Source organism: Urocampus carinirostris, chromosome 5, assembly GCF_059441175.1.
Source record: "Urocampus carinirostris isolate Australia breed hairy pipefish chromosome 5, RoL_Ucar_1.0, whole genome shotgun sequence".
NCBI lineage: Eukaryota > Metazoa > Chordata > Actinopteri > Syngnathiformes > Syngnathidae > Urocampus > Urocampus carinirostris.
Window position 1 is genome coordinate 39,177,498 of NC_142353.1, and position 18,305 is coordinate 39,195,802.

General features: G+C 41.7%; 1 protein-coding gene across 2 annotated transcripts in view; it reads right to left on the reverse strand.

The window, feature by feature from the left end:
• Window positions 1–492: 492 nt before the first annotated feature.
• Window positions 493–18,305, reverse strand: part of LOC148366363 (ADP-ribosylation factor-like protein 15) — a 115,587-nt gene continuing 97,774 nt past the window's right edge. For both annotated transcript variants that reach the window (XM_088336795.1, XM_088336796.1), the window contains exon 5: window positions 493–2,749. In XM_088336795.1, coding sequence (XP_088192921.1) covers window positions 2,597–2,749 — 153 coding nt within the window. In that variant the 3' untranslated portion in view covers window positions 493–2,596. The remainder of the gene's footprint in view (window positions 2,750–18,305) is intronic.

Sequence of the window (18,305 nt, forward strand, 5' to 3'; positions counted from 1 at the left end):
GAGGGGGGGTGAAAGATAGAGAGAGAGAAAGGTACAGAAAAACAAAGAAAAATGTAGACACAGAGAAAGGGTAGAGAGATACAGAGAAAGGTACAGAGTGAGAGAAAGGTAGAAAGATAGAGAAAAGTAGCAAGAAACAAAGAGAAAAGGAGAGTGAAATACAAAGAGAGAAAGAAAGATAAGAGAAACGAAGAGAACGAGAGAAATGAGGGAAGAAATAGGGATAGAAAAAGAGAAAAAAGGGACGAGGAGGGAGAGAAAAACCGAAAACGAGAGAAAAAAGGAGGAAAAAAGATGCAGAGAGAGAGAGTGTGAGAAAGAGAAGAAAATGCGATTTGGACGTCTATCGCCGTCCCTGGCACTGAACAAGTGTCAAATTTATCCTGGTAAACTCGTAAACTTTGCAACTGGACTGAAGTGGCAAAATGAAAAGCGTGTCATATTTATAGCATAAGATCTTATTTTCGGAAACGGGTAACAAAACAAGGACACTTTTCTCATAAAAGTCCAACTTTTTTATTTGGACTTGGGTTGTCCTAGTGTGTATGCTCTTCCTTCCAATAATTCAGACGATTTCACAGCTCAATTCACATCATAAAACAATAGTCTCCTGGAATGATTTTTTCCCCCCCGCCTAATAAAACTAACTTTTATTTCTCAACTCATCTAATTCGCCCTTGCAAAACTCCAGCTTTATTTAACTACATATTGAAGACTTTTTTATTTTCTACACTTAATACTCATATTGGTTGTTGGCTTCTCGACAGAAGAACTTCCCGGAATTCTTCTTCGGCATCGTGTAGACGAATCAGCATGTGTGCACGTTGCTAAAAGCTTTGAAATGGCATCGACGCCATGGCTTGTGTAGGAGGCGAGATGTAAAGTTCGAGCCCGACCGGAGTCGGCCCAAAACATCCCTCCTCCTCCCGAGTCCTCACAAATAAAACATTTGTTGTTTCAAGATAATCAGTTGGGTGCGGGCTGGTTCGGGCTTTAATACCCGCGGGCCCGGGTCGGATTTTTTAGCCCCAATCTTGCCTCTAGTGCTATGACATGCTAACTGTACAGCAGGGGTCGGGAACCTTTTTGACTCAAAAAGCGATAAAAGCAAAATATTTATATTTAATATGTTAAGACAAAATTCAACAAAACTGCTAAACCCAGTCTCTAGCCAAAAAACTAAGGCTTCAGTGCATTTTATTTCACTGAACGACGTTTGATGATTTGATGAAAAACTAATAATGCCACGGCCTGTGTCCCAGATCAACAAATATTCCACTTAAAATGTGTCTTCCCGTAGTTACTTAAGATAAATAAAACTCACTTTGACCGTCGTTTTTGTCATATTGGATTAAAAACATTGTGTAAGTAGAGTTCTTTTATAAAAATGACACAAAATAATGCAAACAGTGACGTGACATGGTCACAGTTGTAACCTTGGGAATCGCGTGCTCATTATTCGTCCTCCAATCCGTTGTGTGGATGAAAATCTTCGGCATCTTTGTTTGAAAACTACATTTGTTATAGAAGTCCTCAAGCGCAATTTTATCATTCGTAATTTTACATAATGTGCACAAAATACGCATGAAAAAATATCCAGGAAATGGCAGAAGGCAGACGTCCCACTCCCATATTTATACTGATGATTTCATTGGAAAAAAACCCTACTGACATTCCTTCTTAACAGCCTTAAAGGTAAAGAAGCACTACAGCGCTCCTGCTGCTAGTGGTAGAAACACGATGTTACACTCGAGACCTAAATGCATTAAAATAGTGAATTTTATCTCAATTACAGATGTACTCATGAAAAGAGCCATACCTGACGCAGAGACAAGACCACCTCTATTGCTCACTTAATCAAATTACTCAGGGTGCATGGCTGGTGTGTTTGAGTGTTTACAGTTTGTTCTGTGGGTTTTCATCATAAAGTGTCTCAACATTAAATACAACGTTTAATGAGCTTCCATAGAAAGGATTCCAGAGACGTACAGCCAAAACAGGGTCTGTTGGTGTAACACAGGACTGTAAACTGTAGTAAGACTTTGCCCTGTATTTTCTGGACCGACCCAGTCACAGAGAAGATTAGCATGGGCTTCATTAATAAGATCCCGCCTGGGCTCCACCCTCATTTAATTCATAAAATCCTGCGATCCAAATGTACTCATGAAAAGAGCCATAACTGGCTCGCGAGCCATTTGTCCCTGACCCCTGCTGCACAGTGATGCTCCATGAGGTTCAGGTTTAATATAACGACGCACGTTGACGTGCTGGTACGAAATCAGCTTGCACAACATGGGCACAGTGGAAAAAACATTGATAGTTCCTACTTGGATGTCAAGTACCAACTATTGATAGAGAATTTAGTGTAAAAGTTACTTATCTACATACAACCTGGGTTCCACTTTGTGAGTGTTCTTGCGTACGTGGGTGTGTCAACTAGAAATCAAAAAGCCAACCTTGACACACTGTGCGAGAGGAGCATCGTGACGACAAAGATCTACGTGCTTCTGAAGGCCCCTGGAAGGCAGTCCTGATAAAAGTGTTCCGTGCTGGACCACTTGGGAATTGTTCGTGTCTCTCGGCGCGGATCACTCCGTCATATCCTGGCGCCTTGGGTGTCTTTGTCCTCCAGCAGACTGATGAACTGGGAGAAACTTTCCTTTACAGCATCCACCTGGTCCGTGCTGCTGCCCTCCAGGATCCAACGCTTACCCCGGGCCAGCGGCTCCAGTTCGAAGTATTTCTTCACCTGTGAGCAAAAAGTTCAATTATGGATCATCGTTTACCAGTCAGACAAACAGAAATGCAGTGCTGGGCAAGGCCTTCTCTGCTAACCTAAAAAAAATGAATCAGGTAATGGTAATTATATTTTGTCAATATATATTTATTAATTCCAAATTGTCAGCTTTCATTCATTGCTTTTTCCCCGGTTGCACATCTTTCAGATGTGTGCTTTCATATTTAGGCATTTAACCAATCACATTTCAGCCCTTACTTGTTGCCAGGGTCAGAAATCTACCCGGGGGGCCTTCACAAACCGTTCTGCAGGCCCTGACGTCAGTGTTGAAAAAGCTGAAGCTTCAGACAATCGTATTTCGAGTTGGGGGAGCAGGGCCTTCTCGAAGGCGTAACGAAACGTAAGCGATTTCACAAAATATGATTGGTTGGGGGTAGAAATGGAAGTATCCCCCCCCAAAAAAAGTAAAAAAAATTCTTGTGTCCACTGCTTTTGTCGAACTGACTTTTTCTGCCCTATATCGGATAAAAACGGATGCCAGTAATACAGCAGGAGTCTCAAATGTCAGCATAAGCTTTGATGGCAATACAAAATAAATACTAGAGGGAGCACGAAGGCACATGTTTATCAATTCTGTTGGTATTTATTGCTGGTGGCTTGCCAAGAAACCTAGCTAATGAAACTCCAAGAGTTTTGAACTCTGAACATTTTCACAAAAATCTGTTCAGCCGTTTCGAAGCTTATAACACACATACAAGCACGCGCGCACACACACACACATTGGGATTTATAGATAGTTTTGATTAGATTTAGATTTGATTTAAATTAGATTGATTCAAAATGGTCTCTAACGCACTCACCTAATTTTTCTCTTTCCACATTAAGTTTGGTCCGGATAAAGAGGAGAGGATGTGATAACAAAAGGAGCAATTTTCGTTGCCACTAGCATTAGCGCCGCAGCTAGACTCATTAGCATAAGAGAAGCTAAAGTACAATTTTAACCGTATTATTTTTTTTTCCTATGTTTTTGGTCTGCAATTGATTTTAAGACAACACTAATGTTGCACGGCAGGATGACGGCTGAGTGGTTAGCGCATCCGCGGCACAGTTCTGAGGTCACGAGATTGAACCTTCCCGTGTGGAGTTTGCATGTTCTCCCCATGCTTGCGTGATTTTCCTCCGGGCACTCAGGTTTCCTCCCACATTCTAAAAACATGCTAGTCAGGTTAATTGACCGGTCCAAATTGTCCCTAGGTGTGTATGAGCGAGTGGGTTGTCCATCTCTGTGTGCCCTGCGACTGGTTGGCTACGAGTTGAGGGTGTCCCCTACCCACTGCCTGAAGATGACTGGGATGGGCTCCAGCACCCTCGCAACCCTACTGAGGAGCAGATAATGGATGGATAAATAATGTTGCATATGCTATGAAGGTACGTACATAAAGTACTGCAAAATAACAGTGTAAGACTTTTTAAGTTAATGTACACTCCTAAAAAAAAATAAAAACAAATGGCTACATAAAATGCCAGGATTGAGCAGAGTATCCAAACAAGAGTCAACATGCGTTGAGAAGTCAATACAACCTAAGTTGAGTTCATGGAAACCCACTTGAAAAACAGTTCTTTAGTGATAACCAGTCTTTGACCTTAAAACTGATTGTTTTCAGTTCATTTCACAGTATCTGAGATGTGAACGAATGAACTCGTTCACAAATAAATCCAAGCGCTTTACCGCGTAAGCACAACCAAAACAGCCAAATTGAGGACTGGCGGCAACTTGAAAGACGAAAAAAAGGAAGCAATCACGCCGGTTCTCTGGCTGACTTGGAGGTGAGTACGAGGTCAGATGCCGAGGAGGCCAAAATAAAATGAGAAGTTGGGAACTGATTATTTTGTTGGAAAAAAATAAAAGAAGTAAGCAGGTGCAGTTGACACTTCACTTGTTTTGTCTCTGGTGTTTTCACAATGTGTTTGCATCTTCCCATTTTTACAGTCTGCATATGAATAATCTATCTATCTATCTATCTACCTACCATGGTCATATCCCTCAAGAGGATGAACGATCACTAACATTTTTTCTTCTCTGGATTTTGAAAGATTTGTCTTGATTTGAATTCATATTCAAATAAGTTTAATAGTGATCTGAAACCTTTTACAGCAAATATTTTCAACATGACTAATCTTTCACTTAAACTAAAAGCTAACAGTGAAGGAAATAAAATTGGGCTTAGAAGCAATACGTACAAAAAAACTTAAATAGCTCACTGAAACTTTATACAATAGCCTGAATAATAAAATACAAACCAACATAACATAAATTAACTTCAAAACAAAAAGTGCAATGGAATTTTGACAGAGTTCGAAAATTGAAAAGTGTGCTCACTCTTGTTTTAGAGCAAGATTGACAAACTCGTGTTATGATAAGAGCTCATCACTTCCACTTCAGGGTGTTTTTCATCCTCTCTTTTCATCACAGACACGCTAATTGACCAACTAATGTGATAATAAGAGCTCATTTATCAGTCTCCATCTGAACGTACTTCTCTAAAACAATTTTTACACCATCTCTTAATCACAAACCCGCTTTTTTCTCACCGACACTGTTAATCGGAACAAGTTAGCTAAGTTGCCGTCCTCTCCTGCTTCAGTGGCTTCACTTATCCAATCAGAAGGCGCAGGGTGGATAGCAGGAGAAAGGAGGAGGGGTTGGAGTAAAAGAGAGAGTCTCAGCTGCACGAGACTTAATAATCGGCTAGTCGGATGGAAAAGAACGACGGATATTCGTTAAATTCTCAAATATCGGTGCCGATAATAAGCCCGAACGATGATGAGTTGACATTAAAATTGAATCAGCGGCACTTAGACCGATTAATCGTTGAACTATATGCCGCTAGTGTATAAAGAGCCCAATGGTTATACACGGGTAAACAGAATAGCTCCTACAACAGTCTTAATTCAAGGCGCCTCATAGTCCAGTTCCAGTATGAAAAATGTGTGACAAAAAAAAGAAAAAAAAAAAAAAGGGGGGGGGGTTGTTGCGCCTTATAATTCTATGCACCTTATAAGTGAAATACGGTAAGCATTTCTTTCAATTTCAATGTAAGTGATCACTGACCATTTTCCTAGAAGACAAAATGAGCCTTTGGCATTAAACCCCCCCCTGCAGTCAAATGCCTTGCAGGGAAATTGTTTATTCCTGCAGTGTGTTGCACTGTCGAGTGTGTTTGGCATGCTCAAGATGGGTTGATGGTCGAATGGACTTAGCCTCCTTGAACACGGTCATCCATGCCAACAAGCAATAGCGCCACCGCTTCCTCCTCCTCCCCCACGAGAGCTGAGCCTCTGTCCGGGTGTAATGTGAGTTTAATGACAGATTAAGTCACCCCGGCCGTGTTTGGCTCGGGGGCCCGGCGAGAAAGCCGAGCGGACCCAAACAGTGTTCGAAAAATCTGTCTGGGTAATATGAGCCGCATTGGTGCGGGCAGTAGCCCCAGACCTAGACTGCAGACGATGCGGCTGGCTGCCTGTCTGGCTTGACGGCAGGCCGGCAGGTCGTCTAAGCCTGTAGCAGGTCCCTCTTCTGGGAGATTTTGAGCCCTGCACTGGCTGACAGTCAAAAGGCCTTCAGTTTGGTGTGTATACTTGTGCAAGTGTAGACAAGCTCAAGCTTCTCTCGCTCCTGTTCCACAAATCACAAAAGGGCAGTTCTTTGGCCTTGGCAGACGACATCAGCCATCAGTTGAATGATGTTCTCTGACTACAGTAAGAACATGAGACAGTCTTTTATAGATACTGCTCATATTAGGACCTAGTCGTTTGTATCGCGTCTTCCATGAAGGCTTTAAAAAACCCTACATGAGCACTATCTGTTCACCCCAGAATACTCAATGACATTATCCATTGAATGAAAATAATCTAATAGTCTATTATTCCTTTTTAATATGTTTTATTTAAAATGAATGTAGACATATGCTTCATAACTGATTTGGAATTGCCACATTAAATTTCACCATACCAATGTCATTGTTGAGATACGAAACATTTATTTGTTGATACTTTTAATGCTAGTTTACAACACAGTAAACAGTTGCTTTTACATACATAAACACCATATTACTTTTCTGTATATCTCGCGACATCTGTTCTTCTCTGCACTAATTTATTTTTATGTTTGAAATAAAAGTTTTCATTCATTTATTCACTATCGTACTCCAGTGTTATTGTTATTGTATAGTGACTTGTTTACCTGACTGCCCATTTTGCACATCTGGTTAGCTGCTCCTCTTGCACTCTTTGCACTACTGTATAATACTATACATAGCTATTATTTAGTATATTATTAGTACTTCAATACTCTAACTCGGTACATTTTATTTATATCTGTACATTCAAGGAAACTGTGCGGGTCAGATGTATCGACATTTCATTCTGTATACACGTGTACAAGAATGACAATAAAGTATATCTGAATCTGAATCTAAATTTTGATTTAGAGTTAATCTAAAATTGTTTGACTTTCTCTCGGCTCAAACTAAGCATTGTAAGTGACAAACGTTTATTACATGTGGCCATTATTACAATCATTCATTGACAACATCAAATTTAGGATGCATTTATTTGATGCTCTTCAAAGTCCGATTCATCATCCGATACAGTAGAGTTGTTTCCCTTCTGCTTTTTGGCGTTCATTTATATCTTTCAGGACGAGTTTGTTTTATAAATACCAAAAGAATGCCGTTTCAGTGGATTTTGTAATGACAAATCGGCTTTATTGATTACAAACTATAAATCCCTGCATTGACTAGAGATCACTTGTCCAAGCAAAATAAATAAATAATAATAATAATGAATCTTTGTGGGCAGCACGGCGGCGCAGTGGTTAGCGCGTGTGCGGCACAGTTCTAAGGTCTTGGGAACCTCCTGTGTGGGTTCAAATCCAGCTACCGGACTTACTGTGCGGAGTTTGTATGTTCTCCCCGTGATTGCGTGGGTTTCCTCCGGGCACTCCGGTTTTCCTCCCACATTCCAAAGACATACATTTCAGGTGGATTGGCCGGTCCAAAATTGTCCCTAGGTGTGAATGAGCGAGCGAGTTGTCTGTCCCTGTGTGCCCTGCTATTGGCTGGCAACCAGTTCAGGGTGTCCCCTGCCCAGTGCCAGATGAGTGCTGGGATGGGCTCCAGCACCTCCGCGACCCTACTGAGGATAAGTGGTGCAGCTAAATGATATGAGATGAGATGAATCTTTGTATTCTTCATGAAGTAATGTAAAGTAATAAAAATAGACTACTTTTGTTTTGGTTGGGAGGCATATCATAAAAAACGTGGTTGGTTGGATCCCTTAACCACTAGGGTCGTAGGGGCACCATTTCCTGTAGTGTGTCTTGGGCAACTACAACCTGGTGGCTCCCCACCCTCTCCAGGCCAACATATGCTTCCACACGGTCTTGAACTAGGGGACCTTTTGAGTGTTTGGGTGTTAGCAGTGTTTGAAATAAAGTCTGCCCGGACGCCCGGGGCGTGCATCTCTTACGTTAGCCGTAAAACTTACAAAACGTCTCCGCCCGGGTGGCCGACAACTTCAGAAAAAAAAAAAATTAAAAAAAAAAAAAATTCGTTTTTTTTTTCCCCCTTCAAATCAAACGTTTGCTTTAATCCGATTTCGAAACCTTCGTTCGGTTTGGAAATTTCGGTTCGTATGTCAATTTGCATACTCGGCAGCCAATCAGAAGCCTGCATCGAATAACTTGTAGCAGACGAGGCAACGCAAACATTGCATGAATGAAAATGAGTCAATACAGGTACATACTGATGGCAGATGGAAAACAACGATGTCATATACATGCAATGAATATTATAAGTAGATTTATAATAAACTTAATTTTAAAGTGTTGTTCTATTATATATTCTGATTAGCAATCCTGGATACTTTACAACAATGTTTTTTTGTTTTGTTTTTTTGCGATTAGTTGTCTTATTGTGTTTCAAGTTGGGAAAAATGGGGCAGGCAACTTTATGGCTGGGCAGGCAACTTCTCAGAGTTGTCTGCCCTGGTGTCCGGTAACTTTTTGTCACTGGTGTTAGGCATTTGGTCAATGACACCTCTTACGCAGTTACAAGCAAAATAGCAGCTAATACAATCTAGTCTGAAAAAAAAATACTATACATTGTGGTTTTTTTTTTTGTGATAGATGGCCCCAGTACTGTTGTAGATCATCATAGCCGAGACACATTTTGTTTTACATAGTTGGCCATTCAAAATGATTGTGATCCTTTGCAACAGATAATGATACCGTCCGCCAACATGCACAAAGTCAGTCCAGAGGTTTTAGTCCCAGCAACAACAGGTGGAGCTTTGGCCTCCTAACCGCTTTAGCGTCCCGAGGCCGAAGAAACCCTGTGACCCGACGGCTGGGCGGATCCACGCCGGCTCGCCGACCGTGTGGCCCGAACCCGTTTCGTTAAGATTAAGTCCTCTAAGCGTTCTTATGCTTGCTTAAGGAATTGCGTGAGGCAACGGGAAGGGTAAGCCACAAGTACACTATTGCCAGATGGCTCCGAGAATGGCCAATGGGTCATCCAGTCTCTCCTCTTCTAGGTCATACACACCGAACTATACATGGTAGAAAGTGGCTTATACGTGCTAAAACAGTTTCCCCCCAAAAACTATAACAACCTGCATCAGTTGTTTTTCTGCTGCTGACTCAAGGGCGCAACAAAAAGAGTGCTTTGACTGAAACTGGCAACTGATACGTTCCGCCACATTTGTTGCTAGACAAACACCAGGCAAAATTCCAGAACCGTCGTACTTATAACAAACATCTGCTATTATACGTTAAGCCATTTGTCAAGGGATCTGATTTGGCAAAAGCTAACATACAGATACACGGTTCATTAATAAAGGGTACAACTAAATTATTTTGGTATAAAAAGGGCATATCTATTTACCAAGAATCCAAATGTTTTACAAGAGCCCCAAGCTTATATTTCTGTTTCAATTTAGGTGTTTTAAATTGTGTTTAGAGGAAAAGCCTCTATGTGAATAGACAAAATATTGGCACTTTTATATACAACCTTAAATTTGCACGTTTGTAAACAGAAACTAGACCACCTTGTTTTCCCTGTAAACACTCTAACCAGAATTACTTTTTACGTGCTTTCATGTCATTAAAAAAAAATTGGACACAAAGACCCAGATAAAGCTCTGATTAGCGCTCTGACGTAAACTTATTAATGGAAATTACCCAACTATATCCTCAATGAAATGTCTAAATCAGACACTGCTTCCACTGATAGGATATTTCCTGTATGCCGCACATTGTGGCTTTGTAACTTTAAACAAACTTAAGAATCAGAAAACCCTGCAGTGATAAACAAGAGCTCGATTCGGGGACCAATATGTGAACAATTTCAAAAATGTGTGCTAAAAAGAAAATTGTAACTGGTCCCTAATGCAAGTAAATAATTTGACGGTGGAACAACAATCCATTCAAGCACCCCCATGTAGGACACACACACACACACAAAGAAAATATATTACCCCACAATTATTATTAAATTTATTTGAATTACGTTATGCAAATTTGTCCAAAAACACAGTGCAACTAAATCCTGTAAGTAAAAAAGCTGCGCTTGTGGCTTGAATGCAAAAGTGAATTTAGAGCCTTGCAAAAGACTACTTGAGCAATCGTAACTGATGAAATCATAAAAATGCTGCTGGTGAGTTTTCTACTAGCTACGGTAATTACTCTATTTTCATAAGACGCACCGTTCTAAAAGACACAGTCTTTGCTACATGTTCCATTGCTGTAGTTAAAACGCACACCTAATACAATCTGTTCGCGCCCACGCTCATGGTGTCCTTTACTACATCCACCTTATAACAACACACACATAAGGCACATTGCACGATAGGGACCGTCAAACATTTTGAACAAAATCTAATACTATATTCTGATCTTAGATAAATGTGGGTTACTTTGACACCAAACAGTATGGGACTATGCTTATGATTATGGAAATCCTTAACACTTTTAAATGCCAGAAGATTCAGTTCTTTGTTGAACACATTAACAAACAAAGTTGTCATCTCTTCACTGAAACCTTTCAAAAGGGCTACTAGGCAAGAGTGACCCGGTGTGTTGAGGAAGTAGCTTTACAGTTAGTCAACTGTGCATAAGCTGCAAGTCTGGCAAATGGAGCTGCGGCAGCTTTGGTCACTGACGGCCAAGCCTGGCAACCTGGCTTCTCCGTGGAACATGCCAGGAACGCTACATCTGATGCTGGTCGACTTGTGTCAAGTAAAGGGGATATCCTGTCAGGATAAATAGGCTTGGCTGCCGTCTTGTGCCAGTCGCTGCCTACTTCCCACCTAGACACGCGATGGAGGCAGACTGCAGAAGCGGGACTCGTGAGAAGAGGAACACAGAAGAACAGCTTATGATAACAGTCTTCAATGAAGTCTGTTCAAGACAGGATACAAGTCTTGTTGACAAATTTATTTTTTTCTTTTTACTATGGTCTTTGTTATAGTTGTAAATGAAAGACAGAAGCAGATGTTTAGGGCTTTTCTGATAGTGTGACCTGCTTTGGTCCAAGTTATCTAGGGATATGCTCATGATATTGGGGGTTTAAGTGGAACAAATTCTGCAAAGGATAAGAGCAAAGCCAGATGAAACACATGTAGATCTAGGAGACGCACTCTTGCTGCAGATCTGATTCAGAGAACAATTATTGGCCCACACTGCTCTGGATTTTTGATGTGTGAGAGCTTTTCGTTGTTGAGTCTGGCATTTGCATTTATTTGCCTGAGGTCCCTGAAGTCCGAGAAGTTTAAATTAAATTCAATAATATCGAATAATACTAATATTACTCTTCCTGTTTGAGTAATAGGATCATAAAATAAGGAGAACAGGAAATGTTCACTTGAGAAGGTTTGGCCTTCAGCAAAACACAAGAGAAGCTGATCAAAAAAAGCTGACTCAAAGCGATATGCTATCCTTCAGACAAAACTTTCCTGCAGGCAACATCAAAACGGCTCAGTCGAGCAATGGGAACTTTACTCAATAAACTCATTGGATAGACAGCTTGATTTCAGCCTTGAGGTTTTCATTTGAGTAACCTTCAGCGAGGGCTTTGTTAAACAAAAACAACATATTTTGTTCAAGCCTTACTTACGGATCATGTGTGCATTACAGACCAACGGAAAGAAAAGGCTAACACGCACTTTTCTCGTTTTTATTTATTCATCTTTAAAAGCTGAAATGGGCTCCTTGTCCCCAAGAGGAAGCATTGAGACTTCTATGAACAAGGGAAAGTGGCGTTCTCAAATATCAAGACAATCAATTACGCTGTCCCTTGCCATGTCGGCCCCTGCCAAGATATCAGTCAACTGGAAAGTCACCCACAATGGTGGCTGCATTGAAATGGTGAGGTAACATGAGATCTACTTACCATATAATAGGTGCACCTTTGTTTGCTTTTCCGCCCTACTTCAAGACATGAAAAAGCCTGCAGGTCCCCAAGAGGGGACCGCTTGGGAGGTCAGTGAAAGACAACAAACGGGGCCACAATCGACGGGAGGTGTCGAATAATACAGCCCAACTAGCAAATAAATAAAAACAGTAGATGCATAGTGAAAACGTCATGAGCAAGGCACTGGCCATTTGAGGAAATTACTGTACCTTAGCCAGACCTAATGTATACCTTAGCCAGACCCAACATAGAGCAAGCCTTTTCCTCCGGAAACAAAAGGTTAGAGGCTGAGAATAGTGATGTTTATTTGGCCAGGTTAAGTACCTGCAATAACTTCATCTTTAATGCATTGAGGCCGAAGCAGCAAGTAAAAGTAACGAGGCCGACCAGGAACCGAAGCCCGCTGGCTTATGCAGGTACTGCATTAAGACATGGGTCCCCAATGCTGCAGCACAAAGCTTAGCAGCATGAAGATTTACTGTCCTACTCCACCGTCGCGAAGGTGGGGGACTCCCCCAGCCCTGGCTAGGTGCACGTTCAAAGCGATCCGCGATGGTACACTTCTCTTCAAAGCCGAGTGGCCACCGCTGGATCAGAGCTGCCCCTCAGAGGTGCAGTAAATCTAAGATGGGCTGAACAGAAGACCTTCTTGTCGGTCTTAAGTGTGGCGATAATTTCCTTTCCATGCAGCCACACAGCATGTGCCTGAGAGGCTCGAAGTGGACTGAAAGTGTACAATTAGTAGTAATAGTCAGGCTACAATCCTCTCACGTGGGATTCAAAATAATTGTCAGCTTCAGTGGCAGAGCAGTGGCCCCTTCACCGGGGGTTGACCTGGCCCGTGTGAAGAAAAGCCCATGAGGATTAAGTACCTGGGGAGGGTGTGCAGAGGTTGAAGCTCTCTACCCCGGTTTGGCTTAGGAGAGTTTTACAGTAACACTGTTCGTTAAAGCCCCAAAAGCTCTCACAAATAACTTTTGGCGTTCTGTTTTTTTGGGGGTGCAACCTGGCACCTTGACTGAGTGCCACGCTGCAGGGGCTGACATGCCAACAACTAGCCTCTCACCACTTCCCTCTCAGTTTCTCGCGAGGAGTCAGCCCACACAGAGGGTCCTCCGAATCCGGGCGGTCCGTCACGAGCAACCCTCGCCCTCCCTTCTGCGGGACCCCCTAGAAAGACCCCCACCACTTCTTTTACTCTAAGGTCCCCTTTCATGCACTACTCCTGACAGTTGACCAGCTTGAAAGCTATAACAGGCCCCCTGGTTTAGCGCACAGCAGGCGGCATTACAATCAAAGTGCAGGCCTTCTGCAAAAGATTTAAAGCAGGCATCGCTTTGTGGTCTACGCAAGCTTTCACTCGGGCAAAAACACTAACACACGCAGACCATCCAATTGAAAACTCATGCCATTTTTCGCCCTACACTGCTTTGTTGGTTACATTTCACATATCATGAACGTTTCAAGAATTGTTTGAAATATAGACACACATGAAAGGGGGAGTTATCGATTATCAAAGACATCCATTCATTGTATTCACCATCCTGAACTTACTGATTTGCTTTGGAGAGTTCGTATTCTGGTCTAAACTACCTGCTCAATCAGTTGTCCAGTTGTTGTAAGAGCCTCAGACTGGTTTAGCAAGCTGCCTTACTTGGGCTTACGAGCGGCAAAAGTGACAGCTGATGTTCTCCAAGAATTGTGTTAATTTTAACGCGCTGCTACCCATTAGAGAAACTGATCCCGTCTATTTCAAATGACTTCCAAAGAATCTTCAAAGCAGCAATAGAGTCTTGATACTATTAGCGCTTAAGACTATTTCCACACTACTGGAAATCATGAATGCACATGTATCAAAAGTGGAGACTTCAACAAGTGACAGTCAAAAGTGAGCAAGAACAAAAGAGGAACCACTTAAGTTAAAGGCTAACCGAACGTTGGCACATGACTGCAGACCATTGGACAGTTGGCTAAAAAGATTTGTTTCAATAGATGGCTAAAAGGTTCCCAGTGTTTGATCCCTGTGAGTCAGCAATGGAACCAGGGGTCAAATCACATGCTGAATAGGCTTTTCGGAAGTCTTGTCCTGGCTAGCGGCGGCCAGTCGCCCGACCCTGCTTGAACAGCGCACAAAAGGGGGGCACGGGCCACAATTGGATGGGATTCTTTTTTTTTCTTCTCCTCGTCCCCTCCAATGGAGAGTCCAGTTTTGAATAGGGCCTAGCTGGCTGAATTCCTGCTCCTCCCTGATTTTGAGAGGACCCGCTGAGGTCAGGGTTCAGCAACATTTGACGTGAGCTGTGGGAAAAGGCGAGCTACGTGCCCGCACAACCTGCCGACAGCCTTCTCACCCAAAATGCCCCTTAACCTCCCACAGGGGCGGACCACCAGCCCGGGGATGAAAGGATGAGAAAGGCTGTATGGGTGGGAAAAAGAAAGCAAGCAGAGATGAAGGTGAGTGGGAGGGCTGTGGAAAGACAAAGATGTAGGAGAGGTATAGAATCCAGGTCAATCAGCATCAGGGGTCCAAATGAAAAGCATTAGCTTCAAGGGACGTGACACAGCAAATGTGAAAAAATGTCAGAGGACACATGTTGGGAAAGCAAAACGGAAGACAAATGTGTCATTAGAAAGTTAACCAATAACCTGTTTTGTTCATTCACGTGTAAATCATTTTATTTTAACTTGTCGTACAAGCAAAATGAGAAAAAACACATTCCTATAATTAGCTTAATTATTTCTTTCAGAAGATGATAAATATGGTTAAATTTGACAATTACTTTCAAACCTAGATTAAATCTGCAATTAAAATGGGCAAAATGGTGAATCTTGCTCATTCAAAGTATAATCTGTCTTATTTTATATGAAGAAAAACAAGTTAAAATATCTTAAACTAAGACAAAATCATTTTTATAATAAAGGCAATTAACAAATGAGGTAATTCCACAAATTTTGGGTTTTACATTCCCATCTTAACGTTACAAAATCACTGTTTTTCTGTCAAAAACAAATTTTCATTTCAATTTTCTCAGAGGTTTTCAATCACCACATTAAATGACAACAACTAACAAGTTGATAACTAGTGCCTTTGCTTTCTTAAAATTTTGCACATCCTGATTCCAGCCGCTCAAAGGTAATTTTTTGATTTACAAACTTTATGAAAATGGACTATTTGATAAAGTTTAAGAGCACTCATCAACAATTTTTGTTTTTTTCTGGACCAATACTACAGCACCATCAGTCACCATCACTTATAGAGTATTTAATAGAATAGAAAAAGTACTTTCTGTGTAAACTTTTCAAATAGGTTCAACATATAAAATCACAAACCTGCAGATATTTACTTCTATTAAATGTAAATGTTCTGCATTAATATAGCACTTTTCAAGTCAATGAAGACCTCCCAAAGCGCTTTACAATGTGCTTCACACTTTCCCTTTTACACAAAATAACTAATCGATAGCAGCATCAGCCAGGCAAGGCAACTACCTGGTCATCGGGGGCATTAGGGATTCAGTGTTTTACCCAAGGACACTCGACATATAACTCGGAGGAGCTGGGAACCGAACCTGCAACCTCTTGATGCCAAGACGAGCCCCAGGGCTACTGCTGCCCCTGCTTCACAGTATGTCAATAGTTTTACAATGTACAGTAAGTGACATGTCGATGGGGTTTTTTTTCTATCAGTGGTAAGATCTAAACCCCAAGCCTGACCTAAGCCAAATTTCGGGAAGTGTTGGGCTTAAAAGGTCATTCATCATGTTAGGGTAGCGCCAGGCTTCTCTTTCGCTGCCTTTAAAAAATATATGTACATATTATCCACTGGTCATGGTTTTTCTTTGTCTATCTGCCTCTATATCTCAAACTGCCACACTAGATTCTTGGTGCTGTGGTTTGTGGGCCATTTTTCACCCATCTAAATGTGGGACTGCCTTGAAATTTTCCAGTCATCTCTCAACCTGCTAATTAAGTTAACTGGTCGGGGCTCGGATTGGATCGGGCTTTAATACCTGCAGGCCTGAGTAGGATTGGAGTTTCAAGGCATACGAATGGGTCAAGACTTAAGAAGGTGGGAATGGTGTAGAGGAAATACATTATTTGCATATAACGTGCACCTCTGATTTTGGTTCAAAAGTTGGTTTGACTCATTTAAATTAAGCATTGATAGTGACAAACGTTGAATACATTCAGCCATGATTCAAATAACTTAATAACAACTATGAACATAATACTCACATAAAATTTACAATGAATTGGTTTCATGTTCTTCAAGTCCGATTCATCATCATCTGATACACCAGAGTTGTTTTTGCGTTTTTTTTCCATACCTTTCAGGGCGACTTTGTTTTCTCTATTCTCTATCATTTGTCTCTAGTACAAGTATACAAAATGGAATGTACATTTCACACAAATAAATACGGTACACCTACCCATGCGTGCTACACTGATTTTAATTCAAACGCACCACTTCAAACACCCGTTCACTCTAGGGAAATCTCACTATACCCCACTCCCCACCTCAAGACATTTTCTCCTTGGATCTGTACAATTCACGTAGCTCACCCTTTTTTTACTTCAAAACTGATTTTTTTCTAAGGTAAATGTAAATAATCTGCATTTATATAGCGCGTTTCAAGTCAATGAAGACCTCCCAAAGCGCTTTACAATGTGCTTCTCACTTTTCTCTTTTACGCACTAAATTACCGATAGCCGCGTCATGCATGCAAGGCAAATACCTGCTATCGGGGGCATTAGGGATTCAGTGTCTTGCCCAAGGACACTTCGGCATATAACATGGATGACCGGGAATCAAACCTGCGACTTCTTGATCCCAAGACGAGCGCTTTACCTGAGCTAATGTCACGCCAAAAAGGGTAACAAGGAGAAAACTACAGTAATACAAAAAAAACACTTCAGAGATACAAAAAAAATCTGAAATACTACAACAAATACAACTCCAGAAATAGTACAAAATTACTAAAGAAGCATGACTCCAGTCATACTACAAAACTAAATATATGAAATGAAAATGAAATGATCTGCATTTATATATCGCTTTTCAAGTCAAGACTTCCGAAAGCGCTTTACAGTGTGCTTCACACTCCCAATAGCGGCCGTGCAGCCATGTAAGGCGCTAACCTGCTTATTGGGGGCATTAGGGGTTCAGTGTCTTACCCAAGGACACTTCGACATGTAACACGGAGGAGCCGGGATTTGAACTGCGATCTCTTGATCCCAAGACGAGCGCTCTACCTCCTGAGCCACTGCCGCCCCCATATATCTAATATAGTGCTTAACTTGCATGTGCTCCTGATTTTTAAGACATTTTTGTAAGGTGAGATATTTATTCCTGCTATTTTTAAGTCCGATCTTGACTCTGGTTTCATGGGTACTGCAAATTTAAAAAAAAATTAGCACATTAAGAAACCCAGCAAGATACTCACTTTTGCTTTATACCTCTGTGAGATATAACACACGTGCAGTGTATATGTAACTAATGGGTTTAGAAACGAGACTATGAGTCATATTAGAAATGACAATTAATTTGTGCGAATTACCCTAAATCCCAAACCTGTGTTATCTTGGCGTGCATGGGACCTCGCTGCATCAATGTGAATATGTTAACATAACGTGGCCAGAGAGCCAAAATCGAGGGACGAAGCACAGCAAGGTCACCTGCTCCTCATCCGTTTTTCCACTGTAGCCAGCGAATCACAAGTCGGGGGTGGGGAGGGCTGCTCGCTGACCAACTTCAGTCTAGACGGCTCAATACGCAGTTGACTTTTTAAACCCGCTTGTCTGGAAACAGAGCAGACGTGAGGTAAGGTGGAGAGGAGGGGGAACGTGGCGGGGGATGTGCGACAGCAGAGATGCGGCGGTGCGCTGTCGCTGCTGCGGCAGCATTTTGACGGGCACATTCGCCATTAAGAGGAGAGCCAATAGAGACAATAGAGGGAGATGGAGAGCGATCCATTGTCAAGGTCAAGCGAGCCGGGGTGTTAAAAATCACAACACCTTAGCGCTACCTCCCCCTGTCATATTTGCCTGTCTGCATCCATCGTTCTAGTCTTTCTCTCCAATAGTGCTACAATCACTCA